At 50.8% G+C, this 18,117-nt stretch overlaps 1 protein-coding gene across 1 annotated transcript in view; it reads right to left on the reverse strand.

The window, feature by feature from the left end:
• The window catches only part of SHC3 (SHC (Src homology 2 domain containing) transforming protein 3), a 79,076-nt gene that overhangs the window by 57,147 nt on the left and 3,812 nt on the right, over nucleotides 1-18,117 (reverse strand). The window contains exons 2-4 of the mRNA XM_014530701.1: nucleotides 14,060-14,123; nucleotides 11,688-11,807; nucleotides 6,147-6,200 (exon numbers count right to left, since the gene is read on the reverse strand). Coding sequence (XP_014386187.1) covers nucleotides 6,147-6,200; nucleotides 11,688-11,795 — 162 coding nt within the window. The 5' untranslated portion in view covers nucleotides 11,796-11,807; nucleotides 14,060-14,123. The remainder of the gene's footprint in view (nucleotides 1-6,146; nucleotides 6,201-11,687; nucleotides 11,808-14,059; nucleotides 14,124-18,117) is intronic.

Consider the following 18,117-nt stretch of genomic DNA (forward strand, 5'->3'; position numbering starts at 1 on the left):
CCCAGCAGGAGCTACAGAGACATCTGCAGATTCCTCCTCTTTGTATGGGGTTTGGAAGTGCCCAGACGAGTCCAAGCTGTAAAGCAAGGCTGGCAGAGCCTTGGGCCTTCTTTTGGAAGCTCTGGGGCTCTCTGACCCAGCTGGAGTTTGACAGGTTTTAGGCAGAGTAAGGACAGGCCATTCATATGCAAAAGCCAATGCGCACAGCTTGGGTGGGGTTGTAAATTGGGTGGGGCAGGGTCTATGGGAATCACCAGGGCAGAGGAAACAGCAATGGCAGACAGTCAGCCCTGCACCGGAGAGGTCCCTGAGTCTCCGTGTCCCGCGCCCCCGTGCAGGAACAACGATTGCTTTGAGCACCTCTGAGAGAAAGCCGCCCTTGTGTTCCTGTCCCGATGCCAGACAGTCCAGTTTCTCCCTGAGTCCCCCAGAGTCTCACCCGGAACTGGAGTTCAGAGCAAGTGGGAGCTTGTATCTCCCTCCTGATTAAAAAAGCAGCACATCCAGGTGCCAGCACTTTCCGCACCTCCCCACCTCTTACCAGTCTCAGTGCGCTTTCTTCACCTCTAGTTGTGGAACTTCCACTCAGCCAGCCTTCCTGTGGTTCTGGGTGGTAGTTGTTCTGCCTTTTAGTTGTTATTTTGATGTGGTTGTGAGAGGCAGCAAGTATAGGTGCTTACCTGTGCCGCCATCTTGGTTCTCTCCATAAGTGGTCATTTTAATTGTTTCGAATATATGAGCTGGATCCCTACGCAGGAAACCTGCGCCTCCTTGCCTACCTCCCATTTAAGCAGGGCACAGGCTCTACAGCCTCAGCAGTGGGCCCAGGTGGCCACGTGGATTTCAGTTTCTAAACAGTCACAGGGACCAATAATTCTCTCATTTCATGCAAGCAGAGGAGACTTCTCTGCAGGGGTGGGGGGCCTGGAAAGGTCTGTCCCATTAATACAGACAGCTCCCACCATCGGTGCAGACAGCTCCCACCATTGGTGCAGACAGACAACTTCCACTATTGGTGCAGACAGCTCCCACCATTGGTGCAGACAGCTCCCACCATCGGTGCAGACAGCTCCCACCATTGGTGCAGACAGCTCCCACCATCGGTGCAGACAGCTCCCACCATTGGTGCAGACAGCTCCCACCATCGGTGCAGACAGCTCCCACCATTGGTGCAGACAGCTCCCACCATCGGTGCAGACAGACAGCTCCCACCATCGGGGCAGACAGCTCCCACCATTGGTGCAGACAGCTCCCACCATCGGTGCAGACAGACAGCTCCCACCATCGGGGCAGACAGCTCCCACCATTGGTGCAGACAGCTCCCACCATCGGTGCAGACAGACAGCTCCCACCATCGGGGCAGACAGCTCCCACCATTGGTGCAGACAGCTCCCACCATCGGTGCAGACAGACAGCTCCCACCATCGGGGCAGACAGCTCCCACCATTGGTGCAGACAGCTCCCACCATCGGTGCAGACAGACAGCTCCCACCATCGGGGCAGACAGCTCCCACCATTGGTGCAGACAGCTCCCACCATCGGTGCAGACAGACAGCTCCCACCATCGGGGCAGACAGCTCCCACCATTGGTGCAGACAGCTCCCACCATCGGTGCAGACAGACAGCTCCCACCATCGGGGCAGACAGCTCCCACCATTGGTGCAGACAGCTCCCACCATCGGGGCAGACAGCTCCCACCATTGGTGCAGACAGCTCCCACCATCGGGGCAGACAGCTCCCACCATTGGTGCAGACAGCTCCCACCATCGGGGCAGACAGCTCCCACCATTGGTGCAGACAGCTCCCACCATCGGGGCAGACAGCTCCCACCATTGGTGCAGACAGCTCCCACCATCGGGGCAGACAGCTCCCACCATTGGTGCAGACAGCTCCCACCATCGGGGCAGACAGCTCCCACCATTGGTGCAGACAGCTCCCCAGGGCTCCTGCTCCGCAGGGCTGCACGGCATGGCTCAGGGCCCTGTTGTTAGCAGCTGGGAGAGTCTGTGGTGAGCGCCTTCACTGATAGGTCCTTCTCTTTCCATGGGGCTCCCGGAAACCCTCAGTGAGGGAGGGGCAGAGGGAGCATGCCTGCGGGTGGGCGTACAAGGCTATGGAGCACCCCCTGCAGGGTGGTGGGTGGTGAAGACATTGCCACATACCCTTGCCCCAGAGCTCACGATGACACAGTACGACCATGCAGGGGAGGAGAGCTCCCCCAGCAATGGGCTGTGACACCAGGGCCCTTCTCCGGTGTGCAGCCCAGCTAAGCCGTTTGCTCTTCCCACTCAGAGCACTGGCCATTGGTATATTCACAGACTGACCTGGGGAAGGGAGTAAAAGAGTCAAACCAGTCCACCTGCTTCCGGTCATTTCCATTAGGAAGACCTGGTAAGACTCTGAAGCCATTGGCAAAAATAACGCTTGTCGCTTGCAATCAGAGACCCTGTTCCTGGATCCAGGAGAGTCACTATCAGGAGTTTCCTCAGGGAACACTCATGTTTCTCAAACTGAGATCCACGAAACCTAGGGCTGGGCAGGTATCTCCCCCTGCATTTGAGACATCACCAGAATTTCCTTTTATTTTGTATTTTCATTCCCATGATAACCGTCAAGATTAATATAAGAATATTCGGGGTCATCTGGATGACCACCGGGGCATCATGTGCAGCATGCAGTTTTAGTGCCAAGATTTTTAGTTGGGTTTCCAACATTATGGGCACCACATTCTTAAAAAATTAGGTAGAAAAGGACATCATCTAATCATAAAGACTAGATGCCTTTGCCCCACCTGAAGCAAATTACTGTCACATTTATACACAAGGATGTACCAGTAAGGGTTTGCTTGAATAGAAGAAATTAGTGGGAGAACTGAGTCTCTGGCACTGAGGAGAAATGCCGACCTCAAGATTCTGAGGGACCACGGTGGCCAGTCTGGCTTCACACTGAGAGCAGAGACTTCGTGTCAGCAAAACTTTATCCATCACAGTAAATTAACACTATTGGCTTTTCCTGTGTTTGTTAGTAATCTCCCCAGTTTAATTGGGGTTTGCAGTTCAATAAAAAGTATAACATTGCACTCGCCAGTTTGGCTCAATGGATAGAGCATCAGCCTGTGGACTGAAGGGACCCGGGCTTGATTCCTGGTCAAGAGCATGTACCTCAGTTGCAGGCTAGATCCCAGCCCTGGTTGGTCGTGTGCAGGAGGCAACCAATCAATACGTCTCTCTCACATCAATGTTTCTCTCTCTGTCTGTCCCCCTCCCTTGCACTCTCTCTCTCTAAAAATCAATGGAAAAATACCCTCAGGTGAGGATTAACAAGAAATAAAAAGTATAGCATGGGAGTCTATATTTTATTTTTGTACATATTTGGGTAACAAACTTAATTTGAGTCAACACTAGCGGAATACACAAGAAAATTCTTCTTTTGAAATTCTTATTCCAACATGAGAAAGTCTGCTCAGATATGAGGTGTCCCTGTCACTCCGATGGCCAGTGGTCAAGCCAGGACATAGCTTTCCTGATGCCAATACTATTTTTGTAGCACAGCGGGGGGTGTATGACTGTTCAAAACAATGTTCCTGACATCACACCGTGAGCACATGGAGTCCCAGAGGTGGGCCCAGCACGTGTTCAGTGTTTACCATCTCTGCTCTCACTCGCTGAGACTCTCTGAGCCTGGCCGGTATTCATTCTTTCGTGGTCTTTTAACACTGCTAATCATGTAGATTATAATTCATGTGTGCCCTTTTTTCTTGGAGGAATTAACAGTGTTTTCCAACCTGTCTTACTTGACATTTCAAAATATTATTTTCTAACCTGGTAAACTGAGGCACAGAGCAATTAGTAGATATACACGTGGCAACAGAACAATGACTAGAACCTAGAACTTTTGGGTTTATTTAAAACACCCACCAACTGTGCATCGATTCTCGGCCTTTTGGCTAAGATCAAGTGTAAAACACCCACCAACTGTAATAACTATCAACCAAGTTGGTATGGAATTCATGGACAATGTGATGTATACTTGGACTGGTTATAGGAGAAGCGGAAAGTAATTCATACGCTTGTATGTTCTTGCTGATTTTTTCTGATAGATGTTTCTCTCTCTGTCTGTCTGACAGAAAAAATCAGCAAGAACATGAAAGCGTATGAATTACTTTAAGGGTCCCTGAAGGCTTCCCTTTCTGAGGAAGAAGTGATGGGGAAGCTGAGGAAAGCTCACAGGCCTGTGTGCACCCTAGGGATACACTGGTTTCCTCACGGGACAATGTGTTTGGCTTCCCGGTTGCTAGGTCTCTGCGCCTCCATCATCGCAGGATGAGGACTGAGACAGGCTCCGGAGAGGACTGTCAGTGCAGGTGGCAGCATTTCTGCCTTTTATGTTTCAAACTGGGCCAACTGCCAAATTTAAGAAGCTATGGTTCCAAGGGTCACATGGGGCAACCCAGTCGAAGGCCACTGGCAGTTCAGTAGAGCCAGACACAGCACAGGTGCAGGCATCAGTGCGGATGCGGGCCGGCCGTGCAGGCAGAGAGCAGGTGCGCATGCACCTCGGGGCATAACCCTCAAGAGTGCACCAATGGTGGGTTCGACTATGGAAGACGTCCACCTTCTAAACATACTTTACAGTGAAACATAAAGCAATGCTGGGCTGATGCATGTGTGATGCCCCCTGGTGGCTGCAGGAGCTGGCGGGGGGACGGGGGGGGGGGGGGCGGGTTCCCCTGTAGGAAGACACTCTGCCATGATCACACGCCCTTTGGAGACACAAAGACTGGAGCCAGCAGTGGAAAGCACTCCCTCGCTTCAGCTGTCCATGTGCCAACAGCAGTTCAGCAGTCAGGCTGCCCCCTTTGGAGACACAGAGACTGGAGCCAGCAGTGGAAAGCACTCCCTCACTTCAGCTGTCCATGTGCCAACAGCAGTTCAGCAGTCGGAAGACACTCTGCCATGATCACACGCCCTTTGGAGACACAAAGACTGGAGCCAGCAGTGGAAAGCACTCCCTCGCTTCAGCTGTCCATGTGCCAACAGCAGTTCAGCAGTCAGGCTGCCCAGGGGGAAGGGGCTGGGAGGCCAGGGCTGTACGGTGAACATGGGCATGGGAAGAACTCCCTGCCTTGGGACAGGAGTAATATAGCCACCAATTACTCAGGCGACCTTGGGCTAGTAAATTTTATTTAAAATCTGAGCATTGCCTACTGATAATTGGACAAAATAATACAAAACAACAAATATAGCAAAGATACCACTATAAGCCAACATTCTTTTATTATAAAAAAAATTTAACAGCAAAAGGACATCTTCCCAGGATATTGAACAATTTAATTGATTAAACTTAGCTCCAAGAAAAACTCACTCTTTTGTCCTAATTTTTAGATGTTTCCCTGGGTTGATAACTTTAAGCAGACCAATGAAAAGTAAGTGAGAACATTTGGGGAGCCTTTCTCCGCTCACTGCTGGCGGGGCTGTGTGTGTTTTCTACCGGCTCCCTCTGCACCTCCTCCCTCGTGGCCCATTCCTGTCTGGGCTTCTTCAAAGGGCTGGACGGTCCGCGGTGAACGGTGAGTGTGCAGGCGTGGCCCTGCATCCCGCCCTCCTGACACTGAGAGTGACCGCTAACACAGGAGCGTCACATTCCTGACCACCCGTGGGGAGCAAACCCCGTGTTATTGCACCTTCTTCATAAAATAAGTGACGCAAAAACAGAACATTCCCATTTTATCCTGTCTCCCTCTTGGTCTCTGCAACTCCTTCCCTGTTGGCTAAACAAACCATTAAGAGACTACAGTGTTAGATTTGGAGAGAAAAATGCCAATTTCAAATATTTATGAACAAACTAGACTAAGTAAATTCACAGCCTTCGAGTAGACTTATATTTAAAAACAGGGGACCTGGTGGAGGCCCAGTGGAGAAACAGGAACCGAGCAGGGCAGACAGTCGGGAGGCTGACACGTGGCGACGCTCATTACCTCTTACTGGTAAGAAAACCAGTGCCTCAGGGGTTGTCAGCGGTGCTTGGCTAACGAAGTGAAAGTTTAAGCTTTCTTGATAGCACCCCAAGAAGCGCACCTCAGAAGTAGGGCCCCTTCCCAAGCACTCACAGCAAGATGAAGAGAAAACAACGCCAAGGGCACTTACCGGGTCACCCCCAGAGGCGAAGGAGATGGACTGCATGTGGTGATTCGCTATGATCTGTCAGGCCCAAGACAAGAAACGAGACGTGCCATTAGTGCTCTTCCCATGTCTTGGAAAGCCAACCGTTGACAGGCAGTACGAATCAACAAGGCTCCCCAAAACTCGGTAACACTGGTCCCCAATGAAAACAACTACTAGAAAAGTAATAGCGCAGCATGTCCGCTGCTCACCTAGCAGCTTTGCCAAAATGAGCTCTTAAAAGCTCCACGGTAGCCCTGCAATGTAGGAGCTATTGGAGCCCATTTCACAGGTGGGAGCCTGCGGCCCAGAGGGGCCAAGTGGTTTCTCAAAGTACCACAGCCAGTAATTGTCAGGGCCGTGGCCGAACACAGAGGGTCTGAACGCCCACGCCTCTTCGAGAAGGAAAATGTCCCACCCACACCCCAAAGCATTCAGCTGTGCAGTGTCAGTTCCCAAGGACACGCGGGGTCCTCAATCTAGACTCGGAGCTGGAGTGGAGGGGAGTGTGTCTGCCCCCATTCAGCCCGTTTACACCATGTGCGCATACATTGCAAAGTCCTCATCCAAGATCAAAACTGGCGCCCTTTCAGGCACTCTTGTAATTTATCAATTTAAGAGCCAGCAAAGACATTCCAAGTTCATCTTTAAATGGGAAATTTCCATTAGCATTATAGACTGCAGGGTACAGTGGAATTTAGCAGACGCTGAGTAAATTAGAAGCTGCACTAAATTTAAAAAGCTATATAAGTCTTCCACGCTACTTTTATCTTTTTAAAGACAATGTAATGACATTGAAGTAAATTTCTGGGAGTGGGAACAGTCCTCCCTCCCATCATAATCAGGTTTATTTCTGCTGGGCCCCCTCAGGCCCTGGCGGGTGGGCAGTCAGAGTTTACAGAGCTGTCATCCTACCGTCCGAGGGATTTTTCCAACCATGCTCCTGTAAAACCGAAGCAAAACCATAAATGAAGTGTAAGATAAAATAATTTTAAATGCCTACTTCAGTTTTGAGGACATGCAATACTACTCAGGATCTAGAAAAACCGGAGCATATAGTGCTTACGTTTGAGGGAGAGTCAAAAGTTAACCACGGATTTTTGACTGCACAGGGGCGGCTCCCCTAACCCAGGCATTGTTCAAAGGTAAACTGTAAACGAATAAAAACATGAGTCCAGCTCTGTAGCCTGTGCCCAAGCCCAGGGGGATCAAACTACTAGTTGGCTTTTGCAGCTCTCCGGAATCCTGCCTCGAGTCCAGGGGTGGAGGGCTCCGGGGAGCAATGAGGACACAGTAGCTCCCAAATGATGATAAAGCTACAACTTCTAAAATTACGTTTTGCTTAATTAACTTTTGCTTATTTAATTTTTACTAACTTAATCTTCTTAACAAAGCAGTGCTAAAACTGGGGTTTGGAAATCAAAGTGGACACTAAGATTGAGGGGGAAAATGGAAATCATATTTGGTCAGCACGATGCATAACCATTACTGTGTGAGTGTATGCTATCCCGTTGGCTAAGAGAATTGAAGAGGAGAGCTAACTAACTGAAAGCATTGTTTGCTCTAAGGCTGTTTCATCTTTTTCTTCTCCTTGAGAGCTCTGCAGGGGGCGCGGGCACTGCCTCCTGCTCTCTCTGCACTGGGAGGGAGTGTCCTCTCGGCTTGCTCTCAGTTTGCTACAGCTGGGCCCTGAACTTGGCCAGAGGGATGCAAGCTTCGGCTCCCATCAGACCTTCCTCAGCTCATGCTCTGATGTCCGTGCCGGCATCCCTCAGGACTCACTCCCACCCACCTAAACCAAGGGCAGGCCAATGAGAGCTGGCACACCCAACCAGCCCCTCTACCAGGATGGAGAGGGCCAACCATGACGGCCTCATGCTTTCTGCTCTGAGTTTGCTTCTCTGTATTGTGAGGTGGGGAATTAAGTAAAAGGAGAATTAGGAGGTGAGATCCTGCAGAATTGAGGCCCATGGTTCCTAGAAACGAAGGTGCGACAGCCACATAGGATAAGAGTGGATGTGGGCATCTGAGAGCAGAGCTGAGGGGACCAACCCTCATTAGCCACAATGGGTGCTCAGCCTGGAGGCAGCTCCAGAAAGAGTCTGAGCCTGTTCAAACTACTTAATCCACTTAAATGAAGGTTCACCATCCCTCAGAAGTGCCTATGAGAAAAGAAAAGGCTCATCCAGCACTCAAGGAATAGAGTGAGAAGCGGCATCCACTGTGTCAAAACAATGCCCAGACATTGCCTCTCGCTTCTATTCTGGATCTAGAATTTATTTCAACACCTCGGGTCGGGTATGTAGGGTGGAGAAAAATATGGAGCTGGAAATGCTGCTTGCTTACCTGGGGAATTTGAAAATTCATACGTAAGAATATGTGTAGCGACCTAAAGGTGCCCTGGGCATCCTGGTGCCACGCTGCCATGGTCCCCATAGTCTGGGGGCGGCCCATCTTCTGCAGTGTGGAGACACCTGGTTTCCAGCTCACACTGACAGCACGGCGGGGCCCAGGCTGAGCACAGCAGGTGAGGGGACTCATGGTTCACAGCATTTCCACCTGCTGGTATCCAGGGCGGCTACTCGTATACACATTTGAGCCATGATGTTAAACAGTTCCCTCTAATTTTTTTTCTGCAAACATCCCTAGGGAAGAGGCATTTTCCCTTGGCAAGCTCTAAATCAGGTCAAATACAGACAGCCTTGATGTTAGTATAGGTGGCTAGTCCTATATAATAAAAGCCTAATATGCTAAATGTCTAACCGTTCGACCATTCAACCAGTCTCTATGACGTGCACTGACCACCAGGGGGCAGGTGCTCTGACCGGTAGGTTAGCTTGCTGCTGGGGTCCTGCTGATGGGGACTTGGCCTGGAGCCCTCCCACAGTCCCTCCCCAGCCCTGATCGTGCACCAGTGGGGTCCCTCAGCCTGGCCTGCGCTCTCTTGCAATCCGGGATGTTGGAGAGCTGGTTTAGGCCCGATCTCCCTAGGCCAGGCTGAGGGACCCCGCTCACTCTGCAGACGCCAGGGAGGGACTGTAGGAGGTTGGCTCCAGGGCATGTCTGGCCTGCCTCACCCAGTCTTGCCCTGCCAGCCACCTTCTAATTTCCTTTCAATGTGCACGATGTAGGCTGAGGGACCCCACCTGCCAGAGGGACCCCGCTCACTCTGCAGACGCCAGGGAGGGACTGTAGGAGGTTGGCTCCAGGGCATGTCTGGCCTGCCTCACCCAGTCTTGCCCTGCCAGCCACCTTCTAATTTCCTTTCAATGTGCACGATGAGCACAAAACCATGCACCGGGTCACTAGTTAGTATTAATAAAGGAAGGAAGCAAAGGAAATAAGGTATTAAGCCTCATCAACAGGGAGCTGAGTCAGACATTAAACCTCACTTACTAGGACAATGTAACGTTCCCAGCTCCCCAGGGGACTTAACCCCCTGAAGCAGGCTTCCCCACCCGCCAACAGACAGCCATTATCCAGGATTGAAGAGAGAAAACAGTAAAGGAGAAAGCACTTTGCTCAGCGTGCACAAAACCATGCACCAGGTCACTAGTTAGTATTAATAAAGGAAGGAAGTAAAGGAAATAAGGTATAAGCCTCATCAACAGGGAGCTGAGTCAGACATTAAACCTCACTTACTAGGACAATGTAACGTTCCCAGCTCCCCAGGGGACTTAACCCCCTGAAGCAGGCTTCCCCACCCGCCAACAGACAGCCATTATCCAGGATTGAAGAGAGAAAACAGTAAAGGAGAAAGCACTTTGCTCAGCGCACGCCCAGCAGAAGCCAAGAGGGCACAGGAGGAGGAGCGTGTACTGTGAGGCATGCGCAGTAGGAACTAAGATGGTGGCCATGAGGGGTGGAGCCAAGCCTGGGAAAACGATCGGATTGGATAAGGGAACAGAACCCAGAAGATCTAGGAAAGAGATTGGTTATGGGGAGGGCCCAGCACAAGCCTGGGAAGGATTGGGCTATTGACTGGTTAGTTTAAAAGAGGACTGGCCCCTTCCCAAGCCCAGGTGATCTAATCAAGCTTAACCAAGGCCTCCTGCTCAGGAAGGTGCATTCATTTGCCTGTCCGTTTGCAAGCAACAGCCATGCAGGCCCAGCAGCATCAGGGCTCCAGGGACGGCCTCAACTGCAAGCCTGCGGGCGCCAGCACAGAGCCAGCTGCGATGCGACCGGCTGCGGTGCACCCGGGCAAGGAGACTTGGCCAGTTGAATGGGGACAGAGACTGAGTTGAGCTAAGCTTTGCATGGACAGAACCAATGCAGCTGAGTTTCTGGGCCCTGGCCTTGCTTCTGGGCTTGAGGCAGGCAAGGCTGGACGTCTTCCATGGTGGGCCCAGTGGAGAGGGGCACCAGGAACCTGGGGCAGTCTTATTCCTACCCCAGTGCTTCCTCTTACCCCTGTACCTCATCCTCCCAATGCTTGATCGCTGAACCGTTTTTCTCGAGACACCACAAGTACCCCATTTCCACCAGCAACATTGACACTAAGATCTTCAGGGAATGACCAAGCAAGTCGTGTAATGATATCCTATAACCATTTTTCTAGCTGAAGGAACTAAGCACCTGAGGAACCTGAAAGAAACTCTGCAGAGAAACGCAACCATGCTGAACAGAATTCGCCTCCATAAGCATCCCTGCTGTGCTGCCTCCATCAGCAACACACTCCTTGCACACTTGGAAGACATGAATACACCATATCACATGAACCCTTAGACACTATCAAATGTGAGAGGCTCCAAAATGACTGGCTAAGAAAAAAAAATAATGTCAAACCACAACATGCCATTCATTTCAGACTAGAGGCCCAGTGCACAAAATTCATGCATGGGGTGGGGGGTCTCTCAGACTGGCCTGCACCCTCTCCAATCCAGGACCCCTTAGGGGACATCCCTCTTGCAATCCAGGACTGCTGGCTCCTAACCACTCACCTGCCTGCCTGCCTGATCATCCCTAACCACCTCTGCCTGCCAGCCTGAGCGCCCCTAACCACCCTCCCCTGCCGGCCTGATTGCCCCTAACTGCCCTCCCCTTCTGGCCTGATCTCCCCTAACTGCTGCCCTGTGTCCGCACGTGGTATTTTGTGGAAGAGCCTCACTCAAGGGGCCAAAGAGCCGCATGTGGCTCACAAGCCGCAGTTTGCCAACCACTGGTATAGATAATAAAATGTGGGCTGTGGAACCAGTGGAATATGGTGTAAGAGAAAACAAAATGGGGCAAGGACATTAAGAGGAGACGTTTGCACATACCCACACCTCCTTTCTACATTGTAAGTAAATCAATGGCTTCGTGCACTATCCTCAAGCAGAGGTGATTTATGAAAGAATTAAAGAGCCAATGCCATCTATCACCCTGTTGGTGACCCTTCATGTAGCCAATCAAAGTTTGAAGCTTGTGAAGGTTTTACACAATGTGCACCACACAGACCTGGTAAAGCTGGAAGTGGGGAGCCCGTGAAACACCCATTGTGTGGGGGGGCCCTGAGCAGGGCAGGGGCCTGAGCCCCCTACAGACCTGTTTTGAGTCGGACGTCCGCAGGTTCAGGCTGGCGGTGGATATGGTGAGGGAGATGCTCATCCCCGCGAACTGGAGGTTGCTCTTGCCCAAGATGCTGGACAGCATTTTGCTCGGAGGCTGTGAAGTCAAGCAGCATTAGTTTCGATTTGAGTGACTGGAGGCCTCACTGCTGGGGCCTCTCTGTTGTTCCTATTTGCCACACCCCAAACCTCCATCTCCCACCCTCATTAGGCACATGAAGAAAATTGTGCTTCGAATAAGCTGGCGGGGGCGGGGGGGGGATGGATCTGACACTAACACAAAGATTCTAGAATGCGCAGTGTGGGGATTATGAACATCTATGCACACGCTGAGATGAGGGAAAGGCGGGGTCAGGGTCCCGGGCAGCTCATGTTGGGATGCGTCTGAGAGAGTGACTTGGAAGCCTCGGGAAAGGGCCACAGGCCAGGGCCTGCAGCTTTGCACTCAGAAACCAGCTTCATCCACCGGGAGCCATGTTAGTCAGGCCAGGCTAAGTCGGTCCACTTGGGGGTCATGAGCAATCCCATTGAGCTGTGAGAGCGCTCATTGCTGGAGGACTGGAGCATGAATGCTCTGGCCGTCACGTCCTCTGGTCCAGTCAGAACACACGGGTCTGGGGCACCGCGGAGTGACAGACTCCGTTCGGCTCTAACAGGTGTACCCATCAGACCATAATTGCCCTTGGCACAGGGACCGCGGCTGCATGCTTCAGCCAGGCACCTCTTCCTGGGTCCCTGCATGGGCACTACCAACACTTGTCCATTGCTAACCCCCCAACCTTCCTCTTCAGATTAGAGCTCACCCCCTTTGATATCCCAACCAGCCCTAGTTCCTAACCAGGCTGGCCCCACATGTGAATCCCCTGCCTGAGCTAATGAAAGGCAGAGCTGCCGGGCCCTGATTCAGTGCCTGGTGTGGAGCCTAGAAGTCGGTTTTGTTTCCATCACCTGCACCCAGAGAACCAGGAGGGACCCCAAGACTTGCTGCTCAGGCGCCAGCTGGCTCTGTTCTCAGACACCCTCCTAGTTCCCATATTCAAGATTCTGGGGGCATCTTGCTTCCCATGTCCCCTGTGGGATGACCAGAACACAGGCCAGCACATCTGAGCCTTCACCCAAAGTTCTATCTCTGACACTCAGCTGCCCTTTTGGTCACCAATGTCCCCAAGCTACAAAGACACAAACAACTCACAGCCCAGGTAGCAGCAGAGGCGAGCACCAGCCTGCCCTGCCCCCACCACCACCTCAGGACAGACTCAGAGATACACAGAGGGGCGCCCCCACATTCAGGCCAGGTGCAGACAGGTCCTGATGGCGGGTATTTACTTCTGTGTTTACTGGGCACTTAAGTTCAGAGTTTTTTTGAGCTTTCTCTTAATCCAGTTGTTTTTTTCTTCTGGTCCAAACACCTCAAGATGAAAAGGTCGAGTACAGGGGTTGAACACACAGCCCCTAGAGCCAAGTAGTCGGGCTGGAGCTTGGCTCCACCACCTGCTGGCCTCATGGGCTCTCCTGTCGGTGCCTCAGTTTTTATCTCTGTATAATGGGGACACGCAGCGGCGTCCTAGAGCCGCTCATGCTAGCTAATGAGAGACAATGATCAAATGTATGGGAATATCATGAGCTGGCCATTAAAAACAGCTGCTATTAAAAATTAATTATGTAAACTTGCAATTAAATACATTACATTTAAAAAACAATAAATACTCAAAACTCATCACTTCCTACTTTTTGCTGCATCAGCTGTTCCCCCTGCAGTTCAGGTTGTCTGCGTCCAGTGTGCCTGTGTGAACTGCGTGGAGACACTGTCTGCACCCCTCTTCCCAGCTCCCTTTTAGGGTGTCATGTTAGAGCTTGAAAATGGCGACAAAAACTGGCAAGGCCACAAACTTGGTGCTTCTCGGTCCCCCAGCCTGAGAGACGTTGTGAAACTTGCACCAGCCCAGCGCTGGGGGGTCTGCCACGAGAGCTGTGCCCATGGAGTGAATGGGTGACCCGAAGCTTGGGAGAAGGCGGGCTGTTCTACGCGGCTGTTGCCATCCCTGTCTGTACGTTGAGGCCACAGCGAGGAACCAGGGTGTGGCGTCTGGGTGGCAGCAACAGCTGATCTCGTCAACCACGTGGCAGAGAGGGGACTTAAGCTCTTTCCATTTTTAAAGTGACAAGAGCCACTGCAAGGTACCCCCTTTCAACAAGGGGTGCCTTTTGGTTCTCCCTGGGCAAAAACAAAACACCACAAAGAAACAGTGCCAGGCCCTGGGAAGAGAGGCCTGAGCCATGTGTGTAAGGGAGCTGCGGAGGGGACAGAGGAGGGAGAGGCAGGCAGACGCAGCGCTGAGAGGACAGTACCTTTCTCTTCCTGAAGGCTCCCTTGGCGCCCGGGACGGCTTCACACACGCGGCTGATGGCTTCCCTGCGAGGACAGGGAGAGAGCGTTCACATGGCGGCCAGGCCCGCCCAGCCCAGCCCTGCAGGTGCCCACAGAGGACAGCCCTGCCAGCTCAGGCTCCCGTGCTGTCGCGGGGCTTGCCTCCTAATGTGTGCGATGGACATGTCGATGGACTCATTGCTTTAGTTTCTGTTTGTTTTTATGTTTGGTTCAGATTCCATGTTAGAGACGTGGTTCCCTGAAATGGACTCTTCCGGAGGTTGTGCTCATGGGGATGGCCCAGGGCCCACTGCTACCAAGCGCTGCCACTGAGCAAGGGCCTCCGAATGAGTCAGAAGGGATTCAAGGACACGCGGTTCTCGGAGTGTCCCTCCCCGTGACAAGAGAGAGACCCGCAGATGTCCTGAATCAATCGCAGCAGCAGCGTAGGATGGGAGAGAGAGGTAAGAGGCTAATCAGTTAACAGCCTCGGGCCAACCCAGCTAAAGCTGCTCACATTCCTGAATGTACTGAAACTTTGGGTCAACCTTGGTGACTATTTCGGCTCTTATCTAGCGAGAACGGCGATGACCAGACTCCACCGCACCCGCCCACACCAATCCAGAGGACTCTGTGCCCCACTTCCTTTCTCCCACCCCCTTTATCTGTAGCCAAAGTAAGTTCTTTCCAAATAAGTGACATCTTCCTGTCCACACTCACTGTATCTGAGGCCCATGAATCCCAGGACACACACGCTCATCTTCCCGGCCACCCGCCACTGGTGGCTCAGGCTGCTTGCTCCAGGATCTGGTCCTTTTTCTGGCTAGAATACAGCTCAGCAAACCCTTTATTTCAGAAAAACTTTCATCCCCCAAGGTTTTTATTTAGCAACAGCTCTGTAGTTAGTAAATATCATATAATCTGAAGGGGTTTGAAGGAGAGGAACTCCAGGGGTATACAAATGAGCCAGAAATGAGGTTCCGTGCAGGTCAGTGCTATGGAGCAGACATTTATGAAGCAGCTCCTATGTGCCAGGCACTGTCCTGAAGGAGTCAGTGAGTGTCCTAGGTCCTGGGGGGAGGGGCCTGACAGGAGGACAGGCTGCAGGGGGTCTGACCCCAGGGCCGCATGGGGCAGAAGTAGAGGGGAAAGTGCACAAGTGAGCCCAGAAGGAGGCAGCTACAGTCCGCATGCTGGAGGCGGGGCCTCAGGCCAGGAGGATGTGGCTGGTAGCCACTTGAAAGCAAACAAAGCTCCATGTTGTGACTCAGCCTCAGAGATAATGATGGGAGATCTGCTGACGTCAGGAGCCAGAGAGAGGCCGGTGAGCCTCCCAGCTCCCACGTGAGGAAGGACACATTAGTCAGAGAACCCTGGACAAGGTACACGACGGGATCGGAGACGCGCTGAATGGTAGAGAAGACAGTGGGTCCTCAGAAACATCCACAAGCTTCTCAGCTGAGCACGTCTTGGAACTATTTTCTCTCATCTGGAAACAGAATTGCCATCACAATGCATTGCTTTTAAGAGAAACACAGCCTTGTCAAATTAGGTTAGAGACCACGAAGATAAGTTTCACATTTGCCATTGGATTTATTGTAGAGAGCGGAGAAAGAAGTGCTATTCTAAAAGGTCAGAGACCGTGGAAACTGTAGACAATGAATCACCATGACTCACAAAAAGTGCATTTAAAAGAAATAAATGACTTGGATGTTTATATGTAGTCATTTATTTTATAATAATATTCTTGCTGTGGTTCCATCAAAATGACCATCCTAAGTACTTTCTAAAAGCACATTCCTATTGAAGGCCAAGCAGTCTCTCTTAAACAGCTACACGGACCCCAGCATCTACATTGTACCTGTTTCATTTTCTTAAAACCTGGATGCGTCCCTGCACTGTACTTGGTACAGTAAGTGATATATGTAGCTAAACAAAGCAGCTGATTCTCTGCTGGCCCCAGCCGCTGGAAACGCATTTCATGGAGGAAAGTCTTCCATAGTCATTTCTTAAATTCCCCCAGTGGCATCGGATTTCCTTTTCCACCCACAGACATGGAGGTAAGAGGGGGAAGCCAGTTGGGTGACAGCTAACCTGTGCTGTAGGTCTACTCTAGAGAGGCCACGTAGAGCTTGCGCTGCTAATGTGTCTGGGAGAGGGAGGTGGAACAGTGAGCATTAAGAATAGGGTTGTGGGGAAGACACTGCAAACAATGAGCAACAAGTCCCCCACCAGGCAGGCAAGCACTTCAGGGCAGAGTTAGAGACTCAATCTTTTGTCTTTAAATGTGCAGCATGAGAAATTCCGGAAAGTTCTCAGAGCTCATGGACTCAGGAAAGTCCTAGGATCTCCTTGAGAGGCAGCCTTCAGAAGCCCCAAAGAGGTTTGCAAATCAAGCTGCTTTTCAGAAAAATGTCCTCCTTTTTCATTGGCATAAATTTGTTACTAATGTTCATATGATAGTATGTGTGTGTGATTCTCATTTTAATCAGGCTGATGGTAACTATTTCTATTTGAAATAGAAATGTAACATGACTATTCTAATTGCAATACTTAGCCCAGCTGGTGTGGCTCAGTGGTTGAGCATTGACCAGTGAATCAGGAGGTCACAATTTGATTCCCGGTCAGGGCACATGCTTCCTGAGGAAGGTCAATAGAGATAGGTTTCTCTCTCTTTCTCTCTCTCCCTTCCTCTCTGAAATCAATAAAAATATATTTTAAAAGTAATTGCAATAGTTACATGAATGAAATTAGTAACTTAACTCCAAGGTCTAATTTTAAATGTCACAATTCTCATCAACCCTCCTTACTGTTTAGTACTCTGCATTTTGGTGAGCATTCTATTTCAATTTGTTCATTTAGCAATAACTATTAAGCTTTGTGTCCTTCCATTTAATCCCAATGTGAGTCTCAGGTAGCAATTTTGCCCTGTTTTTAATAATAGAGATTGCTTCTTAGCATTCTGTTCAGTGCATCCCCATTTCGGTAAGCCAACCCATGAGCTCAGAGCAAGGTAATAGGAAAATGGAACATCTGGCACCTTCACGGTTATCTGAAAGTAATCCCAAATGCTGAGCCCACTTTCTCATAACATCCACATCTTCCTCTGTTCAGCTAAAATTCTCACCATTACAGCCAGTACCGTTCGCCTTTCATAACTTTTTCATTGGAATGTAGGATTTTTGAACTGGAACCTTTCAAGTCGTAGCATCTTTCTCCCTAATCATCCATCTCACTCCTACCAACCTGATCTACACACACATACACACACACACACACACACACACACACACACACACACACTTTACAGACGCAAGCTATTAAAAAAGAACAAAAGAACATTTGGGTGATTTCTGCACTCATGGGATTAGAGTGAGTAGGGGAGGGGCAACAAACAAACACATATAACAGCAAACTGCGATCAACTTTATGAACAAACAAAGAGGAGAGATACACGTAGTGAAGAGGATCGGAACAGTCACCCTCAAATAGGCCTCTTTGGCATAAAGATTATTTTAAGCTGAAGGCAACTGAGAAGAAGCAGACTCCAGAAAAGCCCTCTGTTCTCCTCTATTTGCCTAAAAGCAGGACATACATTTGTAAAGGCGGGCCCCTCCCCTCACTCCCAGGGAGAACAGAAGTTAATCACTGGAGACAACTCCAGCCCTGACCAGCCCTGAGACCAGCAGAGGGATCTGCCTGAGAAACCTACTAGCCCTCAGCTTCCATTAGTTCCTGCATGGCACGAGCTTACCCTCCCACAGCTGCTGCCCCGGGCTCCCAAACTCCCTTCCTCCGTCCTGTCTCTTCTGTACAAATTGACTGCTCTTTGGTTAAGATGGTTTCGAAGCCTAAATTCTAAACACTTTTGTAGCTGCTCATCACTGAATTTCCCTGCCTGCATGGGCACGGCATGCATTATGCATTAATCCATCGTTTGTCTTTCTCCTGCTCATCTGTCTTTTGTCTGATTTGCAGAGCCTAAGCCAGAAAACCTAGGAGGGCAAAGCAAAAATGTCTCCTCCCCCCCCCGCGCCCC

This window comes from Myotis brandtii, unplaced genomic scaffold (assembly GCF_000412655.1).
Source record: "Myotis brandtii unplaced genomic scaffold, ASM41265v1 scaffold760, whole genome shotgun sequence".
NCBI lineage: Eukaryota > Metazoa > Chordata > Mammalia > Chiroptera > Vespertilionidae > Myotis > Myotis brandtii.